At 42.1% G+C, this 26,378-nt stretch overlaps 1 protein-coding gene across 4 annotated transcripts; it reads left to right on the top strand.

Moving 5' to 3' along the window:
* Nucleotides 1–229: 229 nt before the first annotated feature.
* On the top strand, nucleotides 230–25,903 carry kdm5c (lysine (K)-specific demethylase 5C). 4 transcript variants are annotated; one of them, XM_050064099.1, is made up of 29 exons: nucleotides 230–582; nucleotides 2,326–2,473; nucleotides 3,642–3,719; nucleotides 3,827–3,949; nucleotides 4,061–4,231; nucleotides 4,432–4,566; nucleotides 7,201–7,257; nucleotides 11,274–11,397; nucleotides 13,084–13,364; nucleotides 13,470–13,628; nucleotides 13,751–13,870; nucleotides 13,981–14,139; nucleotides 14,935–15,116; nucleotides 15,267–15,429; nucleotides 15,523–15,642; nucleotides 15,734–15,928; nucleotides 16,112–16,293; nucleotides 17,421–17,545; nucleotides 17,630–17,777; nucleotides 17,851–17,941; nucleotides 18,073–18,455; nucleotides 18,585–18,723; nucleotides 18,858–19,037; nucleotides 20,434–20,562; nucleotides 20,680–21,423; nucleotides 21,601–21,643; nucleotides 21,740–21,939; nucleotides 23,317–23,505; nucleotides 24,753–25,903. In XM_050064099.1, exons 2-29 carry the CDS (start codon nucleotides 2,330–2,332, stop codon nucleotides 24,759–24,761), a joined length of 4,773 nt encoding a protein of 1,590 aa, XP_049920056.1. In that variant the 5' UTR covers nucleotides 230–582; nucleotides 2,326–2,329; the 3' UTR covers nucleotides 24,762–25,903. The 4 variants fall into 4 exon arrangements, with proteins under 4 accessions (XP_049920056.1, XP_049920059.1, XP_049920057.1 ...); XM_050064100.1 differs by lacking the exon at nucleotides 230–582 and adding an exon at nucleotides 592–1,020; XM_050064101.1 differs by lacking the exon at nucleotides 230–582 and adding an exon at nucleotides 592–1,025.
* The last annotated feature ends 475 nt before the right edge of the window (nucleotides 25,904–26,378 follow it).

The following is a 26,378-nucleotide window of genomic DNA, read 5'->3' as shown; positions in this document are numbered from 1 at the left end:
CCCTGCTATCAGCTATTACCAAACAACAGATTACAAACAAATTTCTTTTAAAATAAATTAAGTTGATTCGGTTGAAAAATATTTCTAGAGAGACCATTTTACACTGTGTCATGGCTGATTTCATTTGCCTGATTTATGTTGTAGTTATAGGACTGGAGGTGGCGTACGTGGGCACTACTTTCAGGGAGTAAACGTGCGGTACGTGGTGTGAAGATGTGGGGTTGTGCTTCGGTCGTGAGAAAAAAAACTAAGATGGCGTCTCGTCAAGAAAGATAGGATGGCTTGAAGAGAGTGATGATGTTGGTCGGAAAATGATTGATAACGACTTAATTGACAAAGTTTGAGACTCTCGCTTACCATTAAAAGAACCGTCGCCATCCATGTTTCGAGCCCGTGTGTTTGACAGAGCGGAGTTTATGGAGAACTGAGGCTGAAAATCGGTCAACTTTGCTAGCAGCGGTAGCTAGCCAACTGGACCGAGCACAGCTGGCCAACGTTAGCTAACCACCAGTCATCACAACAACAGAGGAAGGAGAACGGCCACCAGCCCTATCATACCCCGGGACATCGAGGTGTCTTCGGGTCAGTTCCGTGAATGCTGCGAGTCAGTGTACCATATATGGGTCAACAAATAACAGCATGGGTCATTTCTTCTTGCAAATACATGTAACGATATATGAGTAACGTTAACTAGGTGGTTGGCGTCGATTTGATATAGTTAGCGTGTTTGCGGTCATATTGTTGACTTTCCCTCAGCCACCCAGGCAACGTTAGCTAACTAATGCTAGTAACCTAAAACCGTGGGAGGCGATGGGACAGGGCTGAGAAAATGTTGAGGCCTCGATGCTAACGTTAGCTGGAAACGGCGTTATCTCCTCTGATGGCTGAACAATGGACACAAATAGACTTCATGATTGACCGAAGAAGATTAATGAATGGCACCTAGCTAACACACTATCAGTAATTTAATTGGGGACATTTTCTTTTCCTTAATTCTTTGGTTGTGGCTGTCGCCGGAAGGTAAGGTTAGTTTTAACGTCAGTTCTCCCAAGTTTAGTAGCTCGTAGTTAGCTAACAGTTGCCAGCTAACAGTTATATGTGTTCATGAGTAATGCTAACAGGCTGTACATCGACATTTAAATGCCACAGCATGACTCCTGCAATCATGTGATAGTGTTTTTGTTGTCAATTGTCTCTCAAAAGCGTATTAATTAATGTAGCCCAGCCCACTTGCGAGTGGTGATGCCTTTATGGCCTTCTGTACCTGAGGGTTCATGGCCTCCACGCCATTGTTTGTCTGGAGGCCTTTGAAGACTCAGACAGATGGGACACTTGTCACTGAAGTCCCAGAATCAGTATGTGTTGTTTATTTTATGTATTTGATTTTATAAGGAATCTCCCAGGACGAAATTCAATACTTTTCTATGTAGACTCTTGTGCAAACATATTACATGAAGCTGTTCTCATGAAAGTTATTGCTCAACTGCTCACAGAAATGTTGCCATCACTTCTGCATTCAAAACATCTGATTGTTGCTCTGTTCTGCCACTGATAAAGCATCACTTAAAACCTTTGCCCTTTCCCACATTGGGCCCTGTTGATTCAACAGAGCATGGCATTTGTTTTGTTGTGTCTGAAGTTGGGGGAGGGGGTTTAAATAAGGACCACTTTGAGGACAAAAAAACCCCAATCCTTAATCCTGGGGTTATCCATGTCTCTTGTTATTGAGCATTTTGTAAAGTTAGGGGGAATACTAGACTATGAAACATGCAGAGGAAGTAACTGACATATATTTAAAGCTGACAGTATTACATCGCTGTGCTAGACCAGGAAGTAGTCTGAGCAAGAGTAAACAAATGCAGTGACCTTTTGTATAAACTGAATAATATGCTTTTTGTTTTCTCGCATGCATGATAATGTTTTCATCACTGAATGAAGATAACATGTCACTTTTACTTTGCCTTTGTAAATTTTGTTCCAGTTTACTGTCAGTTGGAATATTTGCTGAGATACGTGTGTTAAATAATTATCTTTTCTGAACACCGTGAACATACATGTCAAAAGTATCAGTCTCACATGCCTTTGTGTCCTTATGGCACTCTAAACATTCCCGATAATCTGGAGGTCAAAAATGTAGATTATTGAAGCAAAATATAAAAATCAAGGCTTTTGTATTGTCTGTAAAAAAGTATGCAAGGTTTTAATTTGTTCTCTTTAAATTAAAAACAAGACTTGCATACATATTGATTGATGCTGTATTGATGTTTCCCTGCCCATTAGTGAATTCATTAACTCATTATTCCTTGTCGATTTTCCCATTGACAGGGCAATGGAAGGGGAAGAGTTTGTACCTCCTCCGGAGTGTCCAGTATTTGAGCCGTCATGGGAGGAGTTCCAGGACCCCCTTGGCTACATCGCCAAGATACGTCCAATTGCAGAGAAGTCTGGAATCTGCAAAATTCGGCCGCCACCAGTAAATATTGTCTTAATCTTGGATTATGTTGAAGAGTGTTTCTATGCAACATGCACTGGGTTTAAAGTATTTATTTAGACTTGCTAAGTCAAAGGCCCATGGACACACTGTTAGTCTAGTTTCAACAATCACCCAACAGGCTCTGTCAGTTCTTGTGACCTGAATTACATTAATTTTTTTTCTTATTTTGCTTTGTAAGGCTATTTTTAAATTAGTAGGTTTCACAAAACATAATCCCTGTGATCCTGTGTAACCAGAAAGACAAATTCAGTTATCAAGTGGTTCTCCTCTGAACATATGCCATTCGATTATGTGCAACATCAACAAAAAAAGGAGCAGCGTATTTAATATGAGAGCAAATTACTGAATCCCATGGATGTTTGTCTTGTTGTACAGGCTAAAATAATGATTTAGCAGTGTTAAATATGTAACATATTTACATGAGTTATAAAGACAGTATTACCCCATAAAAAGTGATTTTCTGTACACACACTCCACCAAAACAAGTTTTACTTATCTTCCATAATTACATTTTTACTATCATGAAAACTGTAATTAGCTATTATATCTAACTATAATATAATAAAATATATAATATAATATAATATAAATGCATTACATTAGTACAAGAATTACATAACAGAATAAATTATTTTATTTTTTCACAAAAGTATAGCCGTTTTTGCAGCACATGGTAGGGCAGATTATTGAATTAATACTGCTCATGGTTTAAGTGCAGTAATTAAAGCCTTATCACTGCTCAACTTTAGGGCTTGGTGGACACAATCATACAGTTATATATGTATGTTGTAGTAGTTCTACTAAATACGCATCACATTGCTGACAGTGCAGTGTTTTTTGAGGGAAATATAGTTTCTTCAGAACTGGTTGGTGAGAAGGCAGGCCTTTACTCGTTAATGATGTGAACATCACCTGCTCTTAAGTTGGCGACCTTGGTTATCCCTGGGCCAAGTTTCTGAGCCTGAATGCCAGAGTTAAACCAGGCTTAAGACCAAAGTAAGCTCACTATCTCATTAATCTCCAATGTCCATGTTAATTTGTTGATTTTAGTAAGCTCCTTGAATATTAAGGTCAGCATTGAAGCAGGAACCTGCACAAGTTGTTTTAGCACACAGGCCAACAAGTTTAAGTCTTTCCTCCCAAACAGGATTGGCAGCCACCGTTTTCAGTGGAGCTGGATACCTTCCGCTTCACACCCCGTATCCAGAGGCTTAATGAGTTGGAGGTAAGTTCCTCCTCTGTTGTTCTATGTTGTTGACAGATAATTGAAGTTGTTGATGGAACTGGCCACAGTAAACACCACCATGATTACTTTCATGCATCTCATTATAGGCGGAGACCAGAGTGAAGCTTAATTATTTGGACCGCATCGCCAGGTTTTGGGAGATCCAGGCGTCCTCCTTGAAAATCCCACATATTGAAAGGCGCATCCTTGATCTTTTCAGCCTGTCAAAGGTAAATATTAATTTAATTGTTTGTACTCAGAAAGTGCCTTTTTAAAGTTGTTATTACTTTTTATTTGTATGATTCTCTAAACCTGTCAAAAACACTGTTTTTCTGTTCCAGATTGTGACAGATGAAGGAGGTTTTGAGATGGTCTGTAAGGAGAGGCGCTGGGCCCGTGTGGCTCAGAGGCTTGGCTACCCTCCAGGCAAGAACATCGGCTCTCTGCTGCGCTCGCACTATGAGAGGATCGTGTACCCCTTTGAAATGTTCCAGTCTGGTGCCAACATGCCGGTATCACTCTACAGATTCTCGCCTCTCCTTTTTGTGTTACCAAGGGTGATGAGTTAACAGAGCCCATCTGCGGAGAGTAGCCTAGTCACTATATGATGCATTTTACAGTTTCTTTTGGTTAGAATCAAAAGGCTTGCTTTAGTAGATCATCTGTATATGTACATGTTTTCATGTCAAATCTCTTTTTACATTATTTCTAGCCTTGCAAGCCAAAACACTATGATGGGGAGGATGTGGATAAAGAGTACAAACCCCACTCGATCCCCCTGCGACAGTCTGTGCAGCCATCCAAAATGAGCAATTATGGACGCAGAGCGAACCGCTGCCAGCCTGATGTGAGTGAGAGTATCTATCCTTACTTGTCATTCAATAAATTTGCATACATCTGTGACCAGTAACCCTGTACAGCACTTGGGTCACTTGAATGTACTTTATGGATCACATTTCCATATGCGCCTTGCAGCCTGAAAATCAGTTGGAGCTGCTGCTCCAGCTGCAACTGCTTTTCATGACCTCAAAAACTGCATTGGTTTCAACTCATGTGTCAAAGAGGAATTTGTTTCAGCAGTGCCACTGTATTAAAGGTGTGGATTTCAACCTGAAAATGGATTTAAGTACCAGGTATTCATGCTGTCCTGACCTATGATTGTTCTATCAGTAATGGTTTCCCATCGGAATGAAACCACATACCGAAATCCTTGCTACTAATGATTTTATCTGTATTTGTTGTGATAGTAATTACAGACTTTTAATCACAGTTTCATCTTGACATACATGACAGTTCCACTGATCAATGTGCAAACTATGATGTGTTTTTATGTTGTAAAGTGTTTCAGGACTTTAAACCTCAGTGTACAATAGATGCATGCCATTTGATTATCAGGATTGAAGAGAAAATGTAGTCGGCTGTTAACATCGTAAAGTTTTATTACGGTCAAATACTTAACTATCTACTGCAGCCAAATGAATAACGACAGAGCTTCCATCATTACAGGCAAACAGAAAGTAACACCAACAGTCCAGTCAAGTGTTTGTTGGTTGACAGACTTCTAGCTTGTACCATGCTGTCACTTTATTAACTTTTTCTGTGCTTATCCATGTGCCCCTGTGCATCAGTTACACTAAAGTGTCTGGAAGATGTGACAGTGCACTCAGAGCGCATCCCAGCTTGCTTACTCTCCATCCTGCCAGGCTACTGTGCTTAACTCTGCTGTTTTTGCTCTCTGCTCCATGGCTCATTTTGTTTTCTGCTTTGTTTCTTCCTTCCATCTCACTGGTAGACAGCTGTTTATTTCGTAAGCCACACATTGTTACACAACCTTTTTTTTTTTTTTTTAACATTCATTTTGCCAGTACACAGTGCAACTTCTGGACCAGCCAACATTCTGTTATCTCATGCTTGTTACATGCAACCTAAACTAAGCTTCATTTTCACCCTAATCCCCCCTCCCCTACCCCAGGTTATTGTTAATGACCTACTCATCATACTTTGGGTATGCAGTGCTCACCAGTGGATTTTAGTTTTTTCATTTATTGTGCTAGAAAACATCTTTTATTTTGCATAGTTTATGTGCTAAAGAACATGAACAAAACTAAGCTTGATGCAGATTATTTAAAACAAAGATGTCTCACATTGTTATCAGATGATCGATGCAGTACTAAGACTTCTTAGGGCTGTTAAATCCAGTGTACTTGGCATTGCGTCATTTTATGTTGTCATCAGTTGAATAGCTGATACAGGGCAGTAGGCCAGGGCGATGTCCTGACATTTTCGCAAGGTATACACAGTGTATGACAGTATTTGCATAAAAGCTGAGCTACTGGTGATAGAAGTCATGCAGCATATATGTCAAGTCTTGCAGGGTTTAAATACGCATGGCCCATAGAATAATGAATAGATAGAAAATAAGCGCCCCTCTCACTGAAGGACAGGATGACACTTTGCTGCGGCCAATACGACACATCAGTGGGGTGTACGGTGATATGTGTTGAATAAAATCATGTAGCCAACAAACTCCTTTGTAGTTTGATGAAGTTGTCTCAATATGGAGTCATATATGGTCATACTCCCAGTAAAGGACAGAGGCATTTTTCTTTTTACTATTCCTGTAATGTTATCCCCTCACCTCAGCTGTCTGTTCCACAAATAGAGACTGATCTCTGGTGGTGCGTGCTGTGCACTACATCGCCTCAATACAGCATCTCCCTACCAGTAAAAGAGGAGCATCTGTATTTTGACCATATTAAAAAGTCATACCTTCAGCAAATTCCCCAGTATACCATAATGCCTCGATACTGGCCAAACCCACAGGACAGTATGTTGAGGTTGGATATTTTCTGTATAAACAGTTGAGCATATTTTTGCATTTTATAGCCATGTAGTTTAACTCATAAAAGTTCCCAATTTAAGAACCAGTAGATAATTTGTTTATTATTTACTACTAGCTAACTACAAGTATTGGGCATGGCAACAAACTTGTCAGCAAACATCACATCCCTACATCCAAATACCTTCCCAACTGCATTTCTGTTTGTTGCCAAAGCCGCCCCATTCAGAATAAATCATGTTGGTGGGACACTTGAATCACCTGTCAGTTGTTGGCAGCATCTTGTAAGGGGCAGGGCTGAGATAACAGAAATATGGTTGTCTAAACACAAACTAAAATTATCCACGATGGACTTGCATCACTGTGATCTATCTGTCTGCAAACTGATCCAAACATACCTTAAATGATGAAATCTTCTCCGAACAAAACCAAATGTTGAATTGGAAAGAGAATTTAGCATCTAGCTGCACAACATCTCCTGTTGGACTGTTATAGGTCCTGTATCAGACGTCACCCTGGTCCCATAATGTGTCCCAGTGAGAACTAGTGGCTCTGTTCTTTCCAGGATCTCTCCCTTCCTACTTCATCTCCTTTTTTCCTCTTGTCTTAGTTTATTGTTGCTGTTATTGTCTCCCCTTGCAGGGTCCAGAGGATCTGGCCCCCCATCCTCTCACCACTGGCTCTCAACTCATCTCTGCGGTACTGCCTCTTGAGCATATGAGCTCATTCTCCGCCCCCCCGCTCTCTTCCTCCCTCTTTTCCTAGACCACCTCTAGATGTTTTGTTTATTATTTAAACTAACAACTAAAACATATTCATTAACATGCAATCATACTCCTCAACCCATAATAGGGTCACATGACAGTAGCAGACATTAAAAAGCTATAAAAAGCACTATGGGCATTTTAGGAGTAGTGGGTGCAAGTTATTAAATCACCATTATCTTCCATTTGTAGACCAGACAGTGAAAACAAAGAGGAAGATTTCCCTGGCTGGTTCCTTTTGTTTGTTCTTTGTGAACATGTTGACTGTTATTAAGAATTAGACCATGTAATCCCGTGTTGGACAAGGGTGTTTTTAAGCATTATATTACAGACTGGGGAGGAAAAAAAATCTCATCAGGAACTTAGTGTATGATCTTAAATGAATGAATATATGCAAGTTTGGATCCCTGTGCTAAGAACTTATATTTCAGATATCCCAACTGGCTAAATATATCACTGTGGGCTTTTGAAGAAACTTTCACTTTATCCCCAATAGCCAAACACACTTTTGTAATCTGGCTGTTGGGCTGATGCGCTCTCTAGCTTTCTCTCTTTCACTCATGCTCTTTCTCTGTGGTTGCACTTGGCTTAAAAATGCTTTGTTGCTGGGCTGTCTGTGTGCCTTCTGCTGTTTTGCCTTGCTGTCTTCTCACTACAGCAGCTAACAGCGTGGCTGCATGCGTTCTCTTTTGAGTGCACTCACACAGAAGAACCTAGTAGGTTTTGATTTAATTGGGTTTCACTTACAGAGCACCATGGACGGTGAAATATTGGTTTCTTTACGCACTGAAGCATTTAAAAAACAATTACCTTTTTTGAACACGGAGTTGAGTCTCCATAGGTTTGCTTGTTCTTTTGCCCCCCACCATCAAGCACTGCTGACCTGCTTTGTTTGAGGCAAGTCCTTTGATCAACAAAGTTGAGTTTCTTATGTTTGACAATATAAAGCAATGTATGGGAGGCTGAAATTATTATCTGCATGGCTGAAGGGAGTTCACCTGCACACAGGCAGCAAAGACACAAAAAATGTGCTTCTAAATTATCCTCTTTATTGAATAAAAGTCTCGAATGGCATCCTTTTGGTATTATATCTTTCCAGTTTGCGTCTATTGTTTTCCCCACCAACTTAAGATGAAACCATGCCTACTTCCACTGACAAAAACAGGCTGCCAGTTGCCAAGACCTGAATTAACGATTGGCTGCGAGCCTACTGCTGTGGCATGCAGCAAGCCGGGTGCTGGCTCAAAGGCACATTGGAGAGGTTAGCCTTCAGAGGTCTCTGCTCTGAAAACTCTTTCTTGACCAGGTTAGGAAAAAGATTGTGGTTTGGGTAGAGAGCCCTGAGTGCGAACTTCTCCCTATAGCAGCTAAAAGATGTCTTATAGCTGGGCACCCTGTGAAAGGGCACAGCTTGAGTCATCCGTGGCTTTGAACACCGCTCTTTGGAAAAAACAATGAGGAGCTTTAACCCCTCTCCTTCGAAGCAAAAGATTGGAAGATGGATTTTAATGCTCCCGTACCTCCTTTATGAATCTATGTATCTTGTATACATGTGTATGCCTCCCCCGTGTTAATCTGCTGCTGGCTGAATTTGAGTTACTACAGACATAAAAGGGAAACATTGCTGATTTTCAACTAGCTCTGTCAGTGCAGTGTGGACAGCTAAAAGGTGTTTGGCTTTCCCCTGCTGCCACTGCCCGGAGCGCCTTGCCCATCCACTGGTGGAGGTCCACTGCACTTTTGCCAGCAATTGAGTGGGCACCTCCTGGTGTTAAGGTTCCTTCCATGCTGTGATGCCAGCTACCAGGACTCCCTGCTCATCTGCCGTCAAAAGCATTACGCATTACATTCATGTATGCACACTGCAATGACCCAGAGGTGGCTGAAAATATCAAAGTTTCTCTCTAACAACACATATTGCTATTTTTAAGCTTCTGTAGCTGTCATATTTTGCAGAGACGGACCTTCAGAACCTGTGTTAACTTGAATTCAGTCGGAGCAAACTGCCCCCCGCAACTCCCTGCCGGTTCAGCAAACTTTCCGGCTTTGTAGTCTTCGAGCGGTGGGGAGAGGCAAAGGGACTGCGAGGTACATCCATGGGTGCTTTAGCTAGCTAGTAGCGATCTTCTTGGATGGCAATGACGAGCAAAAGGTTGGCAGCTAATCATAGTGCCTTGACGTCTGCCAGCCTGTTTTCATCATGCAGAAGTGGATGTGGTTGTATCTTAAGTGGGTTTGAGAAAAGATAGAAGCATCCAGTTTTTGTGCCGTGAATGGCACTAACAATATTGTAATGACATGCATACATTAATTTTCTTGATTTGGTAACACAGGTTGCATTCTGACTGCACAAAGACTTCGACGTCTTTGCACACATGAGAAGAAAAAGGGTTTATATGATCATCGTTTTAGCTGAGCCTCTTCGAGATTAGGACTTGAAATGGATATTTAGAAAAGAAGTTCTGAGTTGGAGTTTGTTCTAAAAATACAGGAACTGGGATCTTTTTATGTCCTGCTTTTATGTGCTTTTTAGATCTGTATACTGAAAGTGACGTTAAGACCATCTGTGTTTCGGTCTACACTGCTGATAACACATGACTTGTGTGTACTGTTTGCAATCATATGGCAGACTGGAACTAGCGCCCAAAAGTGTTGCTCAGAAGTAATTAAATGCAGGGAAGAAGTCTAAAATGACAAAGCACCATGAAGTCTGACACATTTTTTACTTGACCAGTGTTTACAAAAACAAGCAAACAAATGTTTAAAGAGCAGATCACTTAATATAGTGTTTCACCTGATGTCTCCACACATCCAAAAGCTTCCTGCTGCAAGAAAACACAGTTCATTGCAGTTAACTGTAAAGTATGCCCTGTTGCTATGAGAATCGATCAGATTATACCTCCAGTAAGTGAGAAGAGGAAATGTGATGATGGCATGTGATGATAATCCCTAATCACGGTATAAGAATGCAGCAGTGTCAGAGCTGAAGTCAAAAGTTAAATTGTGTCAGTAAATTTCAAGTCAGAGCAGTTGTGAGACCGAGTTCAAATAGAGGGCAAGTCAAATCAAGACCATATTAAAAAACAAAAACCAGTGCCTTTTCAATATTCCTCATACTGCTGGACATAGCAAAAGTCAACTATGATGTAACCTCAATACTGCACAGTCTTTTGGGTTTATTAAAACTTAACAGAAAACAACCCTGACCAGAACATGTGATATTAGAATTTTGTGTTTCTGTGGGAAACTGACAGCAGAGCAGCCTCTCCTGTCTGCTGTGAGAGCAGCCAGGGACGCTGGAAGCATGAAAGGGGGGAAGAAGCTGCTAACTGGAAAAGCAAACTAGTTGAGAACAGCGGGGAAGACAGAGATACTTTGTAATAGAAATAATGTCTAGACTACAGCTACTTTTACAGCTCTGCTCAGTGGTCATAATTTCCCCAATTCAGCTTATGTTAACACATTCAACTCAAGCAAAAATACACACATTAAAAAGTGGATCTTCAACTTGTACATAGCAAGATGTGTATGCTTTTCTTCATTTTACCTTTTCACTTAACGTCATTTCAAAATAACTTACTACTTATGAACTGAATTACTTGAAAATATCTTTGAAATATACTTAAAATATCAATGAAGGATTTGATAAAAATAAGACTCATAATTAACTACATCTAAATGATACTTCCCCCTAACTGTATGGTTGCAACTGCTGGTAATTGTGTGTTCTGGTGGTGGGTCTTAACGTTAAAGCTTTCACTGTGGTCTAGACTAACTTTTCCGGCCTTTATTAACCGAGCATAATCCCTTCTTGTGATGGCATTGCTATGCTCTCATGTTTTAACTGTTTGTACTGCATTTGGCCTCGACCCTTGCTTGGCTCTGTGTGCTTAGGAGAGTGAATGTTGTCTTTTTATGCCTTCATAAACAAAAATTCACTTTCATCCACAGCCTGAACCCACAGAGGAAGACATAGAGAAGAACCCCGAACTGAAGAAGCTACAAATCTATGGTGCGGGGCCTAAGATGATGGGACTTGGGCTGGTGGCAAGGGACAAAGGCATCAGAAAGAAAGGTAGGTGCAATGAACTCAACACATCTTCTCAGACACAAACAGTTCAACATTAAAGCCTGTAAAGACACTGTATGCAACATTCAGAGCATTAATATAGCAGCAAATTACTGTTTGCAATGTAAAGATTTAGTGGAATAATGTCCTGAGCAGAGAATGAAGCGACACCCCCTCTTGTAATCCAAGTTTATTTGCTCTTTGTTGTGGCAGCCAGTGTTAGTGCATTTGAGTCACTGTGAGTGTGTCCTACTAGCCCCTTTACACTACCTTTTCAGAGCGTGAATTTTACGCCGTTATTCCACCTCTCCTTTTTTTTTTTTTTTTAAATAGGCACAATCGCAAAATGGGGCAACAGAGTTGTTTCGCCTTTAAGCCAGCAGCTGAAGCAAAAATGGTGGCAGCGATGGGAAGGGTGTGACGTTTTGACAACATGTTAACTGTGCTTACCCTCCGAGGAGAGAGCAAGATCAACTGCCATTTACCAGGGATGGTAAATGACTGTTGATGCCTAGGTTATATGTCTCACTAGAGGCTAGCACTGTTGTGTTATCTGTCAAGCCCAACATGCCTCTATTTGCTTTCGCGATGCCAGCATCCATTCTAAAATCACAGTTTAAAGGCAGCGGAATGAAGGGACCTCATAGCAGCCCTACAGAGCTGTGTCTGTGTAAAAAGGTTTCCTGGCTACCTGATAATCACCACTCTGCGATCATACTGTGGCAACAGCTGATAACACCATCCCAACCAGTGGTGGTGGGACAGCGTTGTTGTGGAAGCATAACGCCCACCCTCCAGTCCCTCTCCCATGTGAACAATATCAGCTCTGCCATCACTGTTGCCCTTACTATGACTATTCTCGTTGTTAGCACAGTTAGCTGCTAGCAGCCGGCTCAGCCACCTCCATTTTGAAGACCATGTGCCTTTAACACCACCTTTTCAAGGCAGGAATGTTGAATCACTATTCCACCCCGCCATTCTGGCTAGGTCTCAGAATCTGTTTCTGTTTCAAAAGTGTGAGGCAGGAGGATGAGACCAGTGTGATGTAAGTGTGACAGCAAGTAGCAATTAGCAGCTAACTCAAAGAAAAAGAACAGCAAACAAAAATGTCCCTTCAATTGTGGAGACAATGAGACCTAAGAGTGCCTTACCCTCTTGAGCAGAAGACAACATTAACTGACACTCACCGGGGTCAGTAAATTATTGTTTTTACCATGTTATGCCGTTGTTATTTTTCAGAATGTGCTGCCTTACACTTGACACTTGTGTTATTTCTCACACTAGAGGCCAATGCTGCTGTGTTACCTGTCAGGCCTGTCAAGCCTTTTTGGCCTCCAGAACACCAGCAGGCTATCTAAAATTACACACTGGGGCGGCATGATGCTGCCATTGTTTGGTTTACTATAAAATGGACTATAGATATGCTCTGAATTTTGCATACAGCTTCTTTAAATCTGGTAACATTAACCTTGATAAACCTTGAAATTTGGTTGCAACACTGCATGATAACAAATGTTTTTGATGCAAATAAAGCAATAACATGTCCTCAATTATTGGCTCAGTTCTATAAATCATTGGCAGTGAAAGCTTGTTTTTGGTGTGCATACAGTCGAGCTGCCAACTTGGCACCTTGCACAGAAAAGTGATAAGAGGCTACCTCTGATTCTGAACACTCTTTGCTTTTCTTTTTAGACGAGCTGCCTCAGACTGTTACCATCAAGGACAGCACGTCTCCTGCTCCTGGTGATACCTCAGTCAAAGCAGAGCCACTGGAGCCTCAGGAGAGGCAGAGTGACGGGAGTACATCCAGCCCCCAACCGCCTCCTCCGACCATCACAGTTAAGACAGAAGTAAAGAAAGAAGAGCCAGAGGAAGAGGGCGGGAAAGGGAAAAAAGAGGAGGAAGAAGATTCAGATGGTCCTTTTTCTAAAATGACCATGAGGCTTAGACGCAACCTCAGCAACCCACAATGTGTAAGTAGAGCAAAGGATGCACCCAGGTGGCAGTCAGAGTGATGGTACAGGCATGTAAACACAATGATCTATGCTCATTCTAATATGAATGCCACTCTTTCAAAGGTGGATTCTTTTGTGTGTCGGATGTGTGGTCGGGGAGATGACGACGACAAACTCTTGCTGTGTGATGGCTGTGATGATAACTACCACTCCTACTGTTTAATACCCCCACTCACTGATCCTCCCAAATGCAATTGGCGATGCCCTAAGTGTGTGGCAGAGGTAAGTAAAATTTAAAAGCTCCTGTTGGTGTCTGTAACACTCATGGCATGGTTTGTTGTCTTTCTTTTAACCCACAAGACATATCTCTCTTTTGAATCTCTCCATGTCTAACTTTTTTTTAGGAGTGCAAGAAACCTGCAGAAGCATTTGGCTTTGAACAAGCTACACGAGAGTACACGCTGCAGAGTTTTGGGGAAATGGCGGATGCTTTCAAAGCAGATTACTTCAACATGCCTGTCCATGTATGCACGCCCACGCAAGACATCACCTATTCATTATGAAGCACGACTCTGCTCCGACTGGTGATTATGCCAGATACTAATCTCTAGCCTGTGTGTTGTTGTTGGTGTAGATGGTTCCCACTGAGCTCGTGGAGAGAGAGTTCTGGAGGTTAGTCAGTAGCATCGAGGAAGACGTGACTGTTGAGTACGGAGCGGACATACACTCCAAAGAGTTTGGCAGCGGCTTCCCGATGAACAATGGCAAGAGGAAGCTCACAAAGGAAGAGGAGGTATGTGCATAGTTGTTTTCTTTTTTTAACCCCGGTCGTCTTTTTGCATCCTGCTTGATAACATTTTGAAAACTACTCCAGTAAAAGTTGAACTCCACTAGAAGTACATTTTTCAAGTAGAAAAATACCAGTTTTTGCTTCAACTTATTATGAAGTACATGTTGATTGCACAATGTAATGGCTACAGAATAATGATACCATCTGCGTTAAGATTGGTTCCCTATCAGCTTCACTTTCACTGTGCAGTTCTGTCTGCCAGCGGGTACAATCTCCCTGGAAAATGAAGGCTCCATTTACAATTCAGAACACTTTTTTGTTCCCTGAGGGAAACTTGCAAAGACATGTAGAGTAGTACATGAAAAAAAGTATAGAAGGAATATTATAAAATGATATGTATGAAATGCAAAAATAAGCTGCACTCACCATGATTATAATTATGGCACAGAGGGAGAGTGTCAAACATTGCACAACCACAACAGAAAGAGGACAGCTTATGTTGTCCTGGTAGCTATTAGTAGCTATCCCCAGTTACTAAAGAGTATCAGTGTAAATTCTTTGCAGTTTTGCAGGTGTGTGAAAATACCGTTACAACCCTATCGATAAGTAGAATTAAAATCAGAATTGCTTAAATCTAGTAGTTTAAAATGAACGTGGGCCGTAACGGCACAACTATGGATTACTCTGTAAAACAGTTTTTATAATGTTCTCAAAAAAGTAGTTTGGTTATTTTCTAAACCTTCTCATAATCACAGCCCAGTGCTTGTGTTCAGTGCCTGCTGTTTCCTTGTTGCTCAGGAATACGCCCGCAGTGGCTGGAACTTGAACGTGATGCCCGTGTTGGAACAGTCACTCCTGTGCCACATTAATGGAGACATCTCTGGGATGAAGGTGCCCTGGCTTTATGTTGGCATGGTGTTCTCTGCTTTCTGCTGGCACATTGAGGATCACTGGAGCTACTCCATCAACTACCTGCACTGGTACAGAACGCTTTCTGTGTATTGTATTGTAGTCATAGGTTAAACAGGTGCAGCTGTTAGCGTAGAGAATATGATAACGTCATGTGAAAGGGTACTTTGAATGCAAGACTAAAACTTTCCCTTTCTTTATTTCCCGCTAATCATCTCCAGGGGGGAACCCAAGACTTGGTATGGTGTTCCCTCTGTGGCAGCTGAAAGACTTGAGGAGGTGATGAAGAAGCTGACGCCGGAGCTGTTTGAGTTTCAGCCTGACCTCCTGCACCAGCTGGTCACCATCATGAACCCCAATATCCTCATGTCTCACGGCGTACCGGTCAGTCTCACATAAACACACCTGTACACAGCAGAACTATGTTTTGTTAAAGAAGTTTTCTCATAGTGACTTCTCTGTGTGTCTGATTGGCAGGTTGTACGTACCAACCAGTGTGCTGGTGAGTTCGTCATCACCTTCCCCAGAGCCTACCATAGTGGCTTCAATCAGGGATATAACTTTGCCGAAGCTGTAAACTTCTGCACTGCAGACTGGGTACGTCTGTTTACACCGTCTGTCTCAGGTTGTCATTTCTAATCATTCACAGCACTGCATAATCAACATCACTCTGCTCTCTCCCTCTCAGCTGCCTGCCGGCCGTTCCTGTATTGAGCACTATCGGCGTCTAAGGAGGTATTGTGTGTTTTCCCACGAGGAGCTCACCTGCAAAATGGCTGCCAGCCCAGAGAAACTAGACCTCAACCTGGCTGCAGCTACACACCGAGAAATGTTTAGTATTGTTCAGGAGGAGAGGAAGCTGCGGAAGGGTCTGATGGAAAGGGTGAGACACAGAAATACACCCGAGAGATAGTTTGTTTTTATATTTATCTATCCATGTATGCACTTTAAATGTGTAAGTGAAGAACAGTTTATTTTAGTACCATGCACAATGTGTCTCATAATGTAATGCTCTCATGAGAATATGGGAAATCTGTCTAATCAAATCTGTTAATTGTACCTGCAGGGCATTACTGAAGCCGAGCGCGAGGCTTTTGAGCTGCTGCCTGACGACGAGAGACAGTGTGACAAATGTAAGACCACATGCTTCCTTTCTGCCCTGGCCTGCTCAAACTGCCCCGAGCGTCTTGTGTGTCTCTATCACACTCAGGATCTGTGCAACTGCCCCACTGAAAAACTCTACCTCAGGTATTTATCTGTTGTGTAGCAGTGAGCGTGTGTGTGTGTGTGTGTGTGTGTGTGTGTGTGCAGTGAGCCATGATATACTAAGTGGAAAAAGTATTTTAAAAGATAATGACTATGTTTACATGCACACTAATAGTCTACTATTGTTCTAAATGTTGCTGGTGAGTGTTAAGCTTTTATCCATGTATGCGTTGTTAGCTGTGAAGTCAGCCCTGTGTTAACACTGTATTACGTTAACTACCTAGCTTACATTAATGTCCAGATATTGTAGTCTTGGAAACCAAACCCACGCACAACGCTTCATCAAAAAAACGCTCAGTGCTTGGATGAAGCACTTCCTAGCATCCTGCCAGTGCTTTTCTGCCAGAGAAAAACACTATACAGACACACACCCTGAGGCCTCATTCCAAAAGAAGCAGTTTCCATTAAGACATGTGTGACATGCTGATATTATTCAGGTTTTAGAAACACGTTCTGGACATGAATACAATGCATTCGGAAAATGCGTCTCAATTGGGGTTATTACCGCAGATTCCGACACACGGCCTGCTGCCAGTTTACGGTTGGCTCTTTGCATTTCCATAAATGTGCTGTACACAAATCAGCTAGCCAACAGTGGCAGAGGTAGCGATGCACACCCAAAAGAGGAGCTCACATTTCTGGTCGGAAGAAGAGACACACCTACTTGTAAACATTCAGAAAGACTTGGCTATTAACAGATTTTGGATATGAGGAAATATTGCAACGCCGACCTTTTGAAGAAGGTAGTTGAAGGAATGAAAGAGGGAGGCTGTGGTCGCATGGTCCAACAAGACTACCTCCAGTGGAAGACTTTTTAAAAAAAATCCTGTTTGACGCAGAGCAGCAGAATGGTACAAGCGGCCTCAGCTGTTTCACTTTTACACATTTCAACATGATAAACAACATGTTAGGGCAGGTTAATCAGAGCATGCATGGCTGCATGTAAATGGGAGTGTTAGTGGAATAATCATTTTGATTTGACATGTTAACATCTTAGTAGGAATATTGTCTTTGTCAGAATAAGAGTAAAAACCAGAACATTTTGTGCATGTAAACGTTGCCAATGTTATTTTCTTTCTAATTTGATCTCCATTTTTTCCACTTTGCAGATACAGATATACCCTGGATGAGCTGTTAGCCATGTTACACCGATTAAAGGTTCGGTCTGAGTCCTTTGATTCCTGGGCCAACAGAGTGAAAGAAGCACTTGAGCAGGAGGAAGGAAACAAGATAGGTGGGAAATCCACATAAATGTATCGTAACAGAAAGTTATGATCCTAAAAGAAAGTGGAAAGACCAAGTGTTTACTGAATTGCAGGAATAGAAGACCTGGAGACTCTGAAGATGGAAGCAGCGGATAAAAAGTTTCCTGACAACGAACTCCTGCGGAAACTCAACACTGTTCTTAAAGACATAGAACGCTGCCAGCAGCAGAGTACTGAACTCCTCAGAACCTCAAAGACCAGGTAAGATGAAACACATACTTAACATTTATGCTAACTGGTAAGGTACATGCGCTTACATATCGCTGTCTTTTAGTGAAAGTAAGATGACGTTGGCAGAGCTGAAATCCTTGGTGGAGACGATGCAAAACCTGCCGTGTGTGATGAGCCAGTTGGAGGAAGTACAGGTGAGACGTTATGTCCCGCTGAGTACACTTCCTCACATTTTGTCAGGTTTTATCCTCCCAAAATTGATTAAGTGTACTGTATACTTATTTAATGCACTGACGGATAACCTCTGTACCTTTTGATTTTTCAGGAGATTCTACGGACAGTGGAGGAATTCCAGAGCCGAGCTCAAGTACTTGCCAATGACAGGGACTGGAGGAGGGACTCTCCACCACCTGAGCAGTTGCAGACTTTGTTGGAGCAGGGGGCCGATCTGCTCGTTGTGGTGCCAGAGTGTGATTTACTGAAAGGCCTGAAGGAGCAGGGCCACTGGCTGGCAGAGGTGAGGCGCACCCTGGGCACAGAAGGAGGGGAGAGGCAGGAGGTGATGCTGGATGTGCTGAGGAATCTGATGGAAGCCGGCTGCAACGTTCCCCAGAGTGTGTCTGTGGAGACGGCCATGGCAGAGCTTCAGGAGCTGCTCACAATTGCGGAACGCTGGGAGGAGAAAGCACAGATCTGTCTAGAACAAAGGTAAGGCACACAGTTCACACCATAAATCTCTCTCCATGTTTCACCTGCCATAGGAGTGACATCTTTTGCAACTAGTTTATCCTGTTGCAATGATGTCAATATTTCTTTGTTATGGTTTTGTTCTTCCAGGCAAAAGCACCCTCTCTCGACCCTGGAGGCAATAGTAAACGAGGCCCAGCTCATTCCAGTCAAGCTGCCAAACATTCTGGCTCTACAGGGCTGTCTCACTCGAGCACGGGCCTGGGTGACAGACCTAGAGGAAATCCAGGTAAAAAACAAACAAAAAATAATCTCAGGTGTCTTTAAGAGAGGGTAGAATAAAAAATGGAAATCTAAAAGTATGTACAAAATATGCTGTACCTCATATTGTTACATTCGTATTAATTCTGTTCTTTGGTGTAGAACGGGGAGCATTACCCATGTCTGGATGACCTGGAGGGTCTGGTGGCGATTGGAAGGGACTTGCCAGTCTTCATGGAAGAGCTGAGACAGCTGGAGCTGCAGGTAGCCAGCGCTCACTCCTGGAGGGACAAGGCCAGCAAGACCTTCCTGAAGAAGAGCAGTCAGCACAGCCTGCTAGAGGTGGGCAACTTGAGGGAAATAGAAAATGACAAAGTAATAATCTAAGAGATTTTCACTTAAATAAATGTTGAGTCACTATCACAGAGTGAGGCAACACGAACATGTTTTTTTTTTTTGTCCACTTGCCAATCAGAACTACTGCCCCAAGTCAGTTTTTACTCGCCCTTATTCATTAGGTTATTGACTAACAAGAAAGACTGAAGTTAAGACTGAAGTTATCTGAAATTAATAACAACCCTGTTTTATCTAAGCTGCTCATAAAGTTGCAAGAAACTGTGCAATATATAGTTGCAGTTTTGCCCACATCCTCTACCCCACCCAACTATACTCGTGTTTCTAGGATAATTGAAATGCTTGCTTGTGCTTCAGCTCATAAACTTTGTCTTTACCTGCTGCCATTTTCTCTTGAGTGACTGATAGGTTCTGTGCATGTGCATCTCTCAATGGAGATGAGAAGGAAGCATGATGACTCACTGCTTAGCTACTTGCATTATCAGCTCAGGAAAAATAATGTGTTCAATTCTCTTTTTACCAAATGCCCAAACAGGCAAGTAAGTTGCTGGATTTACTAGCCCGGCGTTGCATTATACTTTCCATGGGCAACTAGGCAAGCCTTATTGTTGAGCCCTAACAAAGGTGATTGAACCTATGGTGCACTGATTAAAGTGTTGCAATATTTATATATTTGCAGTATTATGAACTTGGTGTCAAAGGTGACATTCATGGAAAAAGAATTGTAATAAGTTACTGCTGAGGCAAACAGAACATTCCCTACTGCTGCAGCTTCACATTAAAAGCATTTTACTGTCAAAACACAAGTTAAAATGCACTGTGTTTTCAGTGAGCTCAATATTTACTGTAATTGTTCATCAAAAATGCATCTACCAAACAAAATCACCGTCATTTTCGGCATTATTTGACAGAGGATCAGTTTCAAGTATTGCAGGCAGTAATGGAACAAGAATGAGCAGCTTAGGTGAGCTGTTACATGAAGAGCTGCAGGCGACAGGCTGCACACCTCCAACTTAACGAGCTAACCAACTCCTGTCACTTTCACTGTGGTCTGATGTCGGCAGACTCATGCTGTGAGCAGTGTATAATCCCGGTTGCTCACAGAATGATGGAAAAAGGCCAGAGATTGCCTGAGTTGTTTATCTTAACAACAATAGTTTGTTTTGCTGTCCCCAGACCTCTTTGACCTGTAGTATTAAATCACATTTGCTATCACCACCAATAACTTCAGATGTCGCCAAATCAACTATGATTGAAATCTTTGAGATTGCCACTTTAACATTGCACTTTAAAAAAACGTAATTTCTATGAAGAAGATAAGATAACTGTAGCAGCAAGGCAGCCTCTATGAGAGCATGTGTTAAACTCCAGTGTTGCCCTGCAGGTATTATGTCCGTGTGCAAAAAGGAGAGAGAGGCGAGATGAGACAGAGGAGTTGGATGAGCCTTTAGATGATTCTGATACCAACACTCTGGGCCTCTCCGCTCAGGACCTGAGGGACCCCGCAGCTATTGTGAGTATTGTGAGGCTGTCAGTGTTTCTTTTAAATCTGTCCCTTAGATTTAGTGCTGTCTTTTTTAGATAAATGTGACTTCTGTATGTGGACTTCACTCGTATGCCTTGTCTCTAGGTGATGGCTTTCAAAGAAGGGGAGCACCAGGAGAAAGAGGCACTACTGAGGTTACAGAAACTGAATATGTGTAAATCAGGACTTAACGCTGCAAGTTGCAAGGAGGACAAAGAGAACGGGAGATGGGATGAAACCATGGAGACGGACAAATCCAGCCTCTCAGAGAACTCTGTAAAAGAGAACGGTAACAGTAACCACACCACCGCTCCTCAGACAGTGTGTGTGTGCGGTGGTCAGCCTCGTGCCCCTCAACTCCGCTGTCATCTGTGTAAGGACTGGTTCCACGGTGGCTGCGTCCCCTTTCCCTCCCTGCTCCCCTCCTCTGGACCACCAGTGAACCCCCTCTGCTGGTGGAACTGGGACTCGCGCTTCTTGTGTCCGCGGTGCCAGCGGTCACGGCGCCCACGCCTGGAGACGATCCTGGCATTACTGGTTGCCTTGCAGAGGCTGCCAGTGCGTCTGCCTGAAGGAGAAGCGCTGCAGTGTCTGACAGAGAGGGCCATCAACTGGCAGGGCCGAGCCAAGGAGGCGCTGGAGACACCAGAGCTGCAGCAGGCACTTCAGAGGCTGCAAGAACTCAATGAGACTCTCCATCGTAAAACAGAGAAAGAGGAAGTCACGGAAAAGGAGACAGAAGGGAGCTCAGTGATTGTTTTATCAGACTCCGAAGGAGAGGAGGGAGTCATCGATCTGACAGATGAGAATTCACCGAAGAAGAACACCAAGGAAAGAAACGGCACTCAGGTTAACACCTCATTCCGACTATATTTTAACATTAAACTCTGCAACTGACTCATAAGATTTTATTTTATCTTCCATCAGTTGAATAATAATTGCTGATGTAATCATTTAATTGCTACTTGAGACTTTATCACGCTTTATCCAGCCTCCCTGTCTCATACAATGATTGTTTGCCTACAGGCTGGATGTGAAAATGGCATCAGCAAGAAGCCAAATGTTACAGGTAAGATGGAGCGTTGATTTCAAAGTAACCATCAAAAGCTGAGTCATGCAATATGTCCCTCGGACTCCAGTCCTCACTCTTCTTCTCACTTCTCAGGTGTGGGGTCTCTGCTGCCCCTGCTGCCTTCGCTAAAAGGCGAGGTGGTGGAGCTTTTACCAGCCACCCGGGTCCAGCTGGAGGAGCTGCAGCTGGAAGGAGATCTGCTTGAGGTGTCTTTGGACCAGACACTCATCATCCACAAAGTCCTGCAAGCTGCTTCTGTTCCACCAAGAGAAACACTGCGCACACTCATACAGGTCATTACAACGAACTCTGACCTCTGTAAAAGCAGACATAAGACATGTAACAATAAATTTAACACTGTAATTTTATATCCAAAACTTCATTAGTACAAACGAACGAGGGCCAACTTACAAAAAAGCATGTTGCAGTGCCATGCACGCTCAAAGCGCTGTGTAGAATTATGTGTGTGTTCACATTAACCAAACCACACCGTGTCCTTGATGCATAAGAAATACTGAACGTGTTTCTGTTCTCACAGAACATTTGCAAAGCTGATTTTTTCTCTCCAAACATTTGAAATGCACATTATTTACATCCATGCTTATTTGCTAGCAGTCGTCTTCTTCTTTTCTTTCTCTGCATCTTCTTCTTCTTCTGCTTTTACTTCTCCCGCATCTTCTTCTGCCTCTTCTTCTTCTTCCTTCTGCTTCTTTAGCTTCTTCTGCTTCTTCTTCTGCCTACTCTTGCATCTTCTGCTGTTTCATCTTTTTCTTCTGCGTCTTCTTTTTCTGCTTCTTCTCCTGTGTCGTTGTCTTCTATGTTGTCTTCTTGTTCTTCCTCTCCTCCTCTTTTTTCATCTTCTCCCTCTGGTTCTGCTCCTTCTGCTTCTGCATCTTTGTCGTCGTCATCTTCTGTGTTGTCTTCTGCTTCGTCTTCTCCTTCTTCCTCTCCTCCTTTTTATTCTTCTCCCTGTGGTTCTGCTCCTTCTGCTTCTTCATCTTCTTCATCGTCTTCATCTTCTTCTTGGAGGTTGTGTTGAAAATTCAGAGTTCTTCTTCTTCTTCTTCCTCTTCCTCTTTGTCTTCTTCTCTGCCTTTGCTGGTGCACTGCTGCATTTCTCGGTAGAAATAAAATAAAAAAGGAGCCTATATAAAGAGGTATAATACAGCACTGTATCTGAATAATAACCTTGTAGTTTAAAAACAGTGAAGTGCTGCATTATAAATGTTTAGAATCTCATCACTTAATTCATGTTTTGTCTTTATGCAGTTACACTAAGTCGGCATTGTAGTTGCACTGATGCAAGAAGCTGCACTTATATTTTAATGATCTGATTATTTTAGGAATTATGCATGACTGATATTTTTTAGGTTAATACTCAAATAAAATCTCAAGTACCCCCGGGAGTACTTCAGAGTACCCCCAGGGGTAAGCGTACCCTCATTTTGGAAACACTGCTGCTGAAACTACAGTGTTTGTTCAGTAGATCCTTTTTAGCTTTAGCATTGCAGCAGCTATAAAATAGGAGACTGACAGGATGTATCTAGCACGTTTTAAAGGAGGATAAAGGACAGTGTTTTGCTGTGTTTGTTGCCTTGTTACATTTTTAGTAAGGTCTCTCTATTGTGAGCTGCTTCCTCTCATAGTCTTGTCCTCGCCCTCTCTCTCAGATTGAGCTTGAAGAGCAGAGGCGAACCAGTCGTGGACGAGCCAAGGACTCCAAAAGGAAGAGGAAGAGCCACAGAGGTGGCAGCGGGGAAGGGGCAAGAGAAAGGTCACTGGAGGTCTCGGAGTCAAAGAAAACCTGTCCCCTCAGCCACAGCCCCTCCCCTCAGTTACCTGCCCAGACTTATCCAGAGGTAGTTATCTTTCGCCTTCTGTAAAACTTCAACTAAAGCCAAGCCCCAATTATACACTGAGTCCATTTTACAAGCCAGGAGTTGCTACACATTTTGACGAATAAACGCAGGCCTCAGTTAGATGCAGGGTCTTGGTGGCATTGATGCTGTTAAGCAGTTCATTTTTATAGATCTTTTGGATGTATAAAACCTCTTAAAGCCCACTGGGATGCAGCTACCCACTTGAACTAAAATTAGGTAGCTGCTTGGATTGCTCATACTAGGGATGCATGATATTGGATTTTTTGCTGATAACCGATATGCCAATATGCATCAACTTATTTGGGCAATACAGATAATGATAAATCTACTTTTTTCCCTACCTAATTTTAGTGATCAATATGTCTCTTCTGTAGTGGAATTAACATCATATTACACATGCATACTCTTATTGTGATAGCCCAACAGCAGTCTCTTTTAACAGTGTAACTCAAAAGACACAATGCTGGGTCACAGTGAACAGTGTAGCCAGTATTTTTCCCAGGGATTGCGTAAAATTATCCCAGGAGGTTTCAATCTTAGGACAGGTCTGTACCATATGATATAAAGTACTTTGATCGCAGTCAGAAACACCCATCCTGTGCAGTCCAACTCTGATAGTTCATTTTAAAGCCAATATTGTCTGATACCGATGATGTACCAAAATGATCAGCATGTTGGTCGATATTATTGTGCATCCCCAGCTCATACAAATTTACATGTTTAAACTTTTTGTCAATATGGAGATGCTACACATCGTTAGCTCGGTTAGTCTCCACAGTTCAGTCATATTATGTAATTATTTCAGATTTATCAACATGGGAAACGAAAGATTAAAAAGAAGTCACCCTACCTTGTGAAGTGGTCATTAGGTCCGAATATATGCTCATTCCTGAATTATTTATATTCCTTGAGTCCGTAAGAGTCCTCCGATAAAAAGAATTAAACATTTAACAGAGGTTTTGTGCTGGTATGCTGGGTGCTGTGATCCCTGGGTGTCGAGAAATGAGCGACGCAACACTGTGTCCCTCTCCGTCCCATATAGACAGCTGTCCCAAATAAATGCTGGTGAAGTTCAGTGATAAAAGCAATAAACCTGGATTATTAATTGAAGTTTTAATTAATTTAATTTCCTGAAAATTGTATTTTCAATGCAACTATTGGCCAATAAAGTTTAACTGACTTGCGCTGTGTTTCAGATTAACATTTCTTCCTTTTTCCTCTGACAGATTTTGTGATACAGTCGACGCTGGAGCTCTGTTTTCACAGATAAGTCGGAGGAATTGAAGGGACAGAGCATTCTGTGCCAGAAGACAGTGTCAAGTTTTCGAAAGATGCAGGACATCCCCAGCCCCCCGTACCCCCACATCCCTTCTCATCCCTTGTTCACACATTCAGACACTAACAGAGCGATGACTCTTCTTCTACACTCCTGCTCATCCTAGACTCAGCCATATCTCCCCCATCATGAGGTTTTTTTTTTTTTTTCAAACTCACTGTCTTACCCAAACGTTATTCTCCACCTCCCCTGGACCCCTCTCTTCATGTGAACATATAAAGACTGTGTTGGACCGATGTGGGACTCGCCGCAGTAGGAGTGTCTTTGGTCTAGTTGTTTCTGAGGTCAGTCAGTATGCTACGTTATCCCAACTGTATTAAATCGTTAGTTCAACCGAAGCCTGTCTCAGCACGGGCAGTTGCAGTTTCAAGTCAGTTGAGCCCACTCGATAAAGTTGGATAAGCTATGGGGGGGGTTTATTTAGGCCGTTGTGTTTGGGCATGATTCCTGAATCTGAGGTACAGCAGAAGGTTTTGACGGCTGATCTTAGACAACAGCACCGTGGTTACACTCGTATTTTTTTTAGTTGTATTGAATCTTGTGTTTGATGCTGTTTTTGAGGGGACATGCATTTTGAATAAACTGAGTAAATTTTGGGAAGTGTTAAAAACAGGCATTAATGTTTTTGGTGCTACTTTCCCAAAATGGATATCTGTACCTCTTGGCTTTGTCTTTCTCCTCCCTCCCCTCCCCTTGATGCCTTTTTTTTTTTTTTTTTTTTTTTAAAGCGCCCATCTTTTTGACTCCATATTTTATTCCTTTCAATTTTACCTCTTTTCTCCCGCCCTCCTTCTCTCTCTCTCTCTCTCTCTCTCTCTCTCTCTCTCTCTTTGCAAATTAAGGTAACTTCACTGTAACTCACTTTGTCACAGTTTTTTTGTTTCTTGGGTTCAGATACTATTATTATTATTATTAATATTATTATTATTGATATTGCAGGCACACAGTTGTCGTGAGTTTGTGTATAAACTTTTCATTTTAATGTTGCCTTTGTTTCTTTTCACTCTTGTTAGAAAAATAAAGGTTTAGAATTGTTTAGGATACGTTGACTCTTTATTTCTCACCCCTTTTCTATCATTCAGTGAACTAACAACCCATGAGGAAGTCGCACATTTTGTTAATAATACCAAGTACTTTTTTAATGCAGAATGAGGCTGTTTAGCAGAGAGTGAAGGCTCTGTGAATAAAGTTTGTGTTCAGGTCTTCAAAAACAGCACAAAAGACACGCACATCCCAGCGTCTAATGGAGTGGGTGCTGGACCGAAGATACGTCTGGCAAAGTAGAAAACAAATAAGTCTGCACACCGAGCAGCAGAAGGATTTTAATGCAGAGAGATGTTTCAAGCCCATGGCTCTTCCTCAGACTTAAGACTTACTGAGATTATCCTGTAAGATTCTGTGAGAAGTGTGTAACTTGAACAATAACCTAAACTTTTTTTTAAAAAGCATTCATTTAGTTTTCTTCACAGAAATTAACAAAATGCAGATACGTAGATGAGTAGACAAAATTATTTAC

This window comes from Epinephelus moara, chromosome 16 (assembly GCF_006386435.1).
Source record: "Epinephelus moara isolate mb chromosome 16, YSFRI_EMoa_1.0, whole genome shotgun sequence".
NCBI classification, from domain to species: domain Eukaryota; kingdom Metazoa; phylum Chordata; class Actinopteri; order Perciformes; family Serranidae; genus Epinephelus; species Epinephelus moara.
The sequence above is the reverse complement of the archived record's forward strand: the minus strand, read 5'-3'. Positions and strand labels throughout refer to the sequence as shown.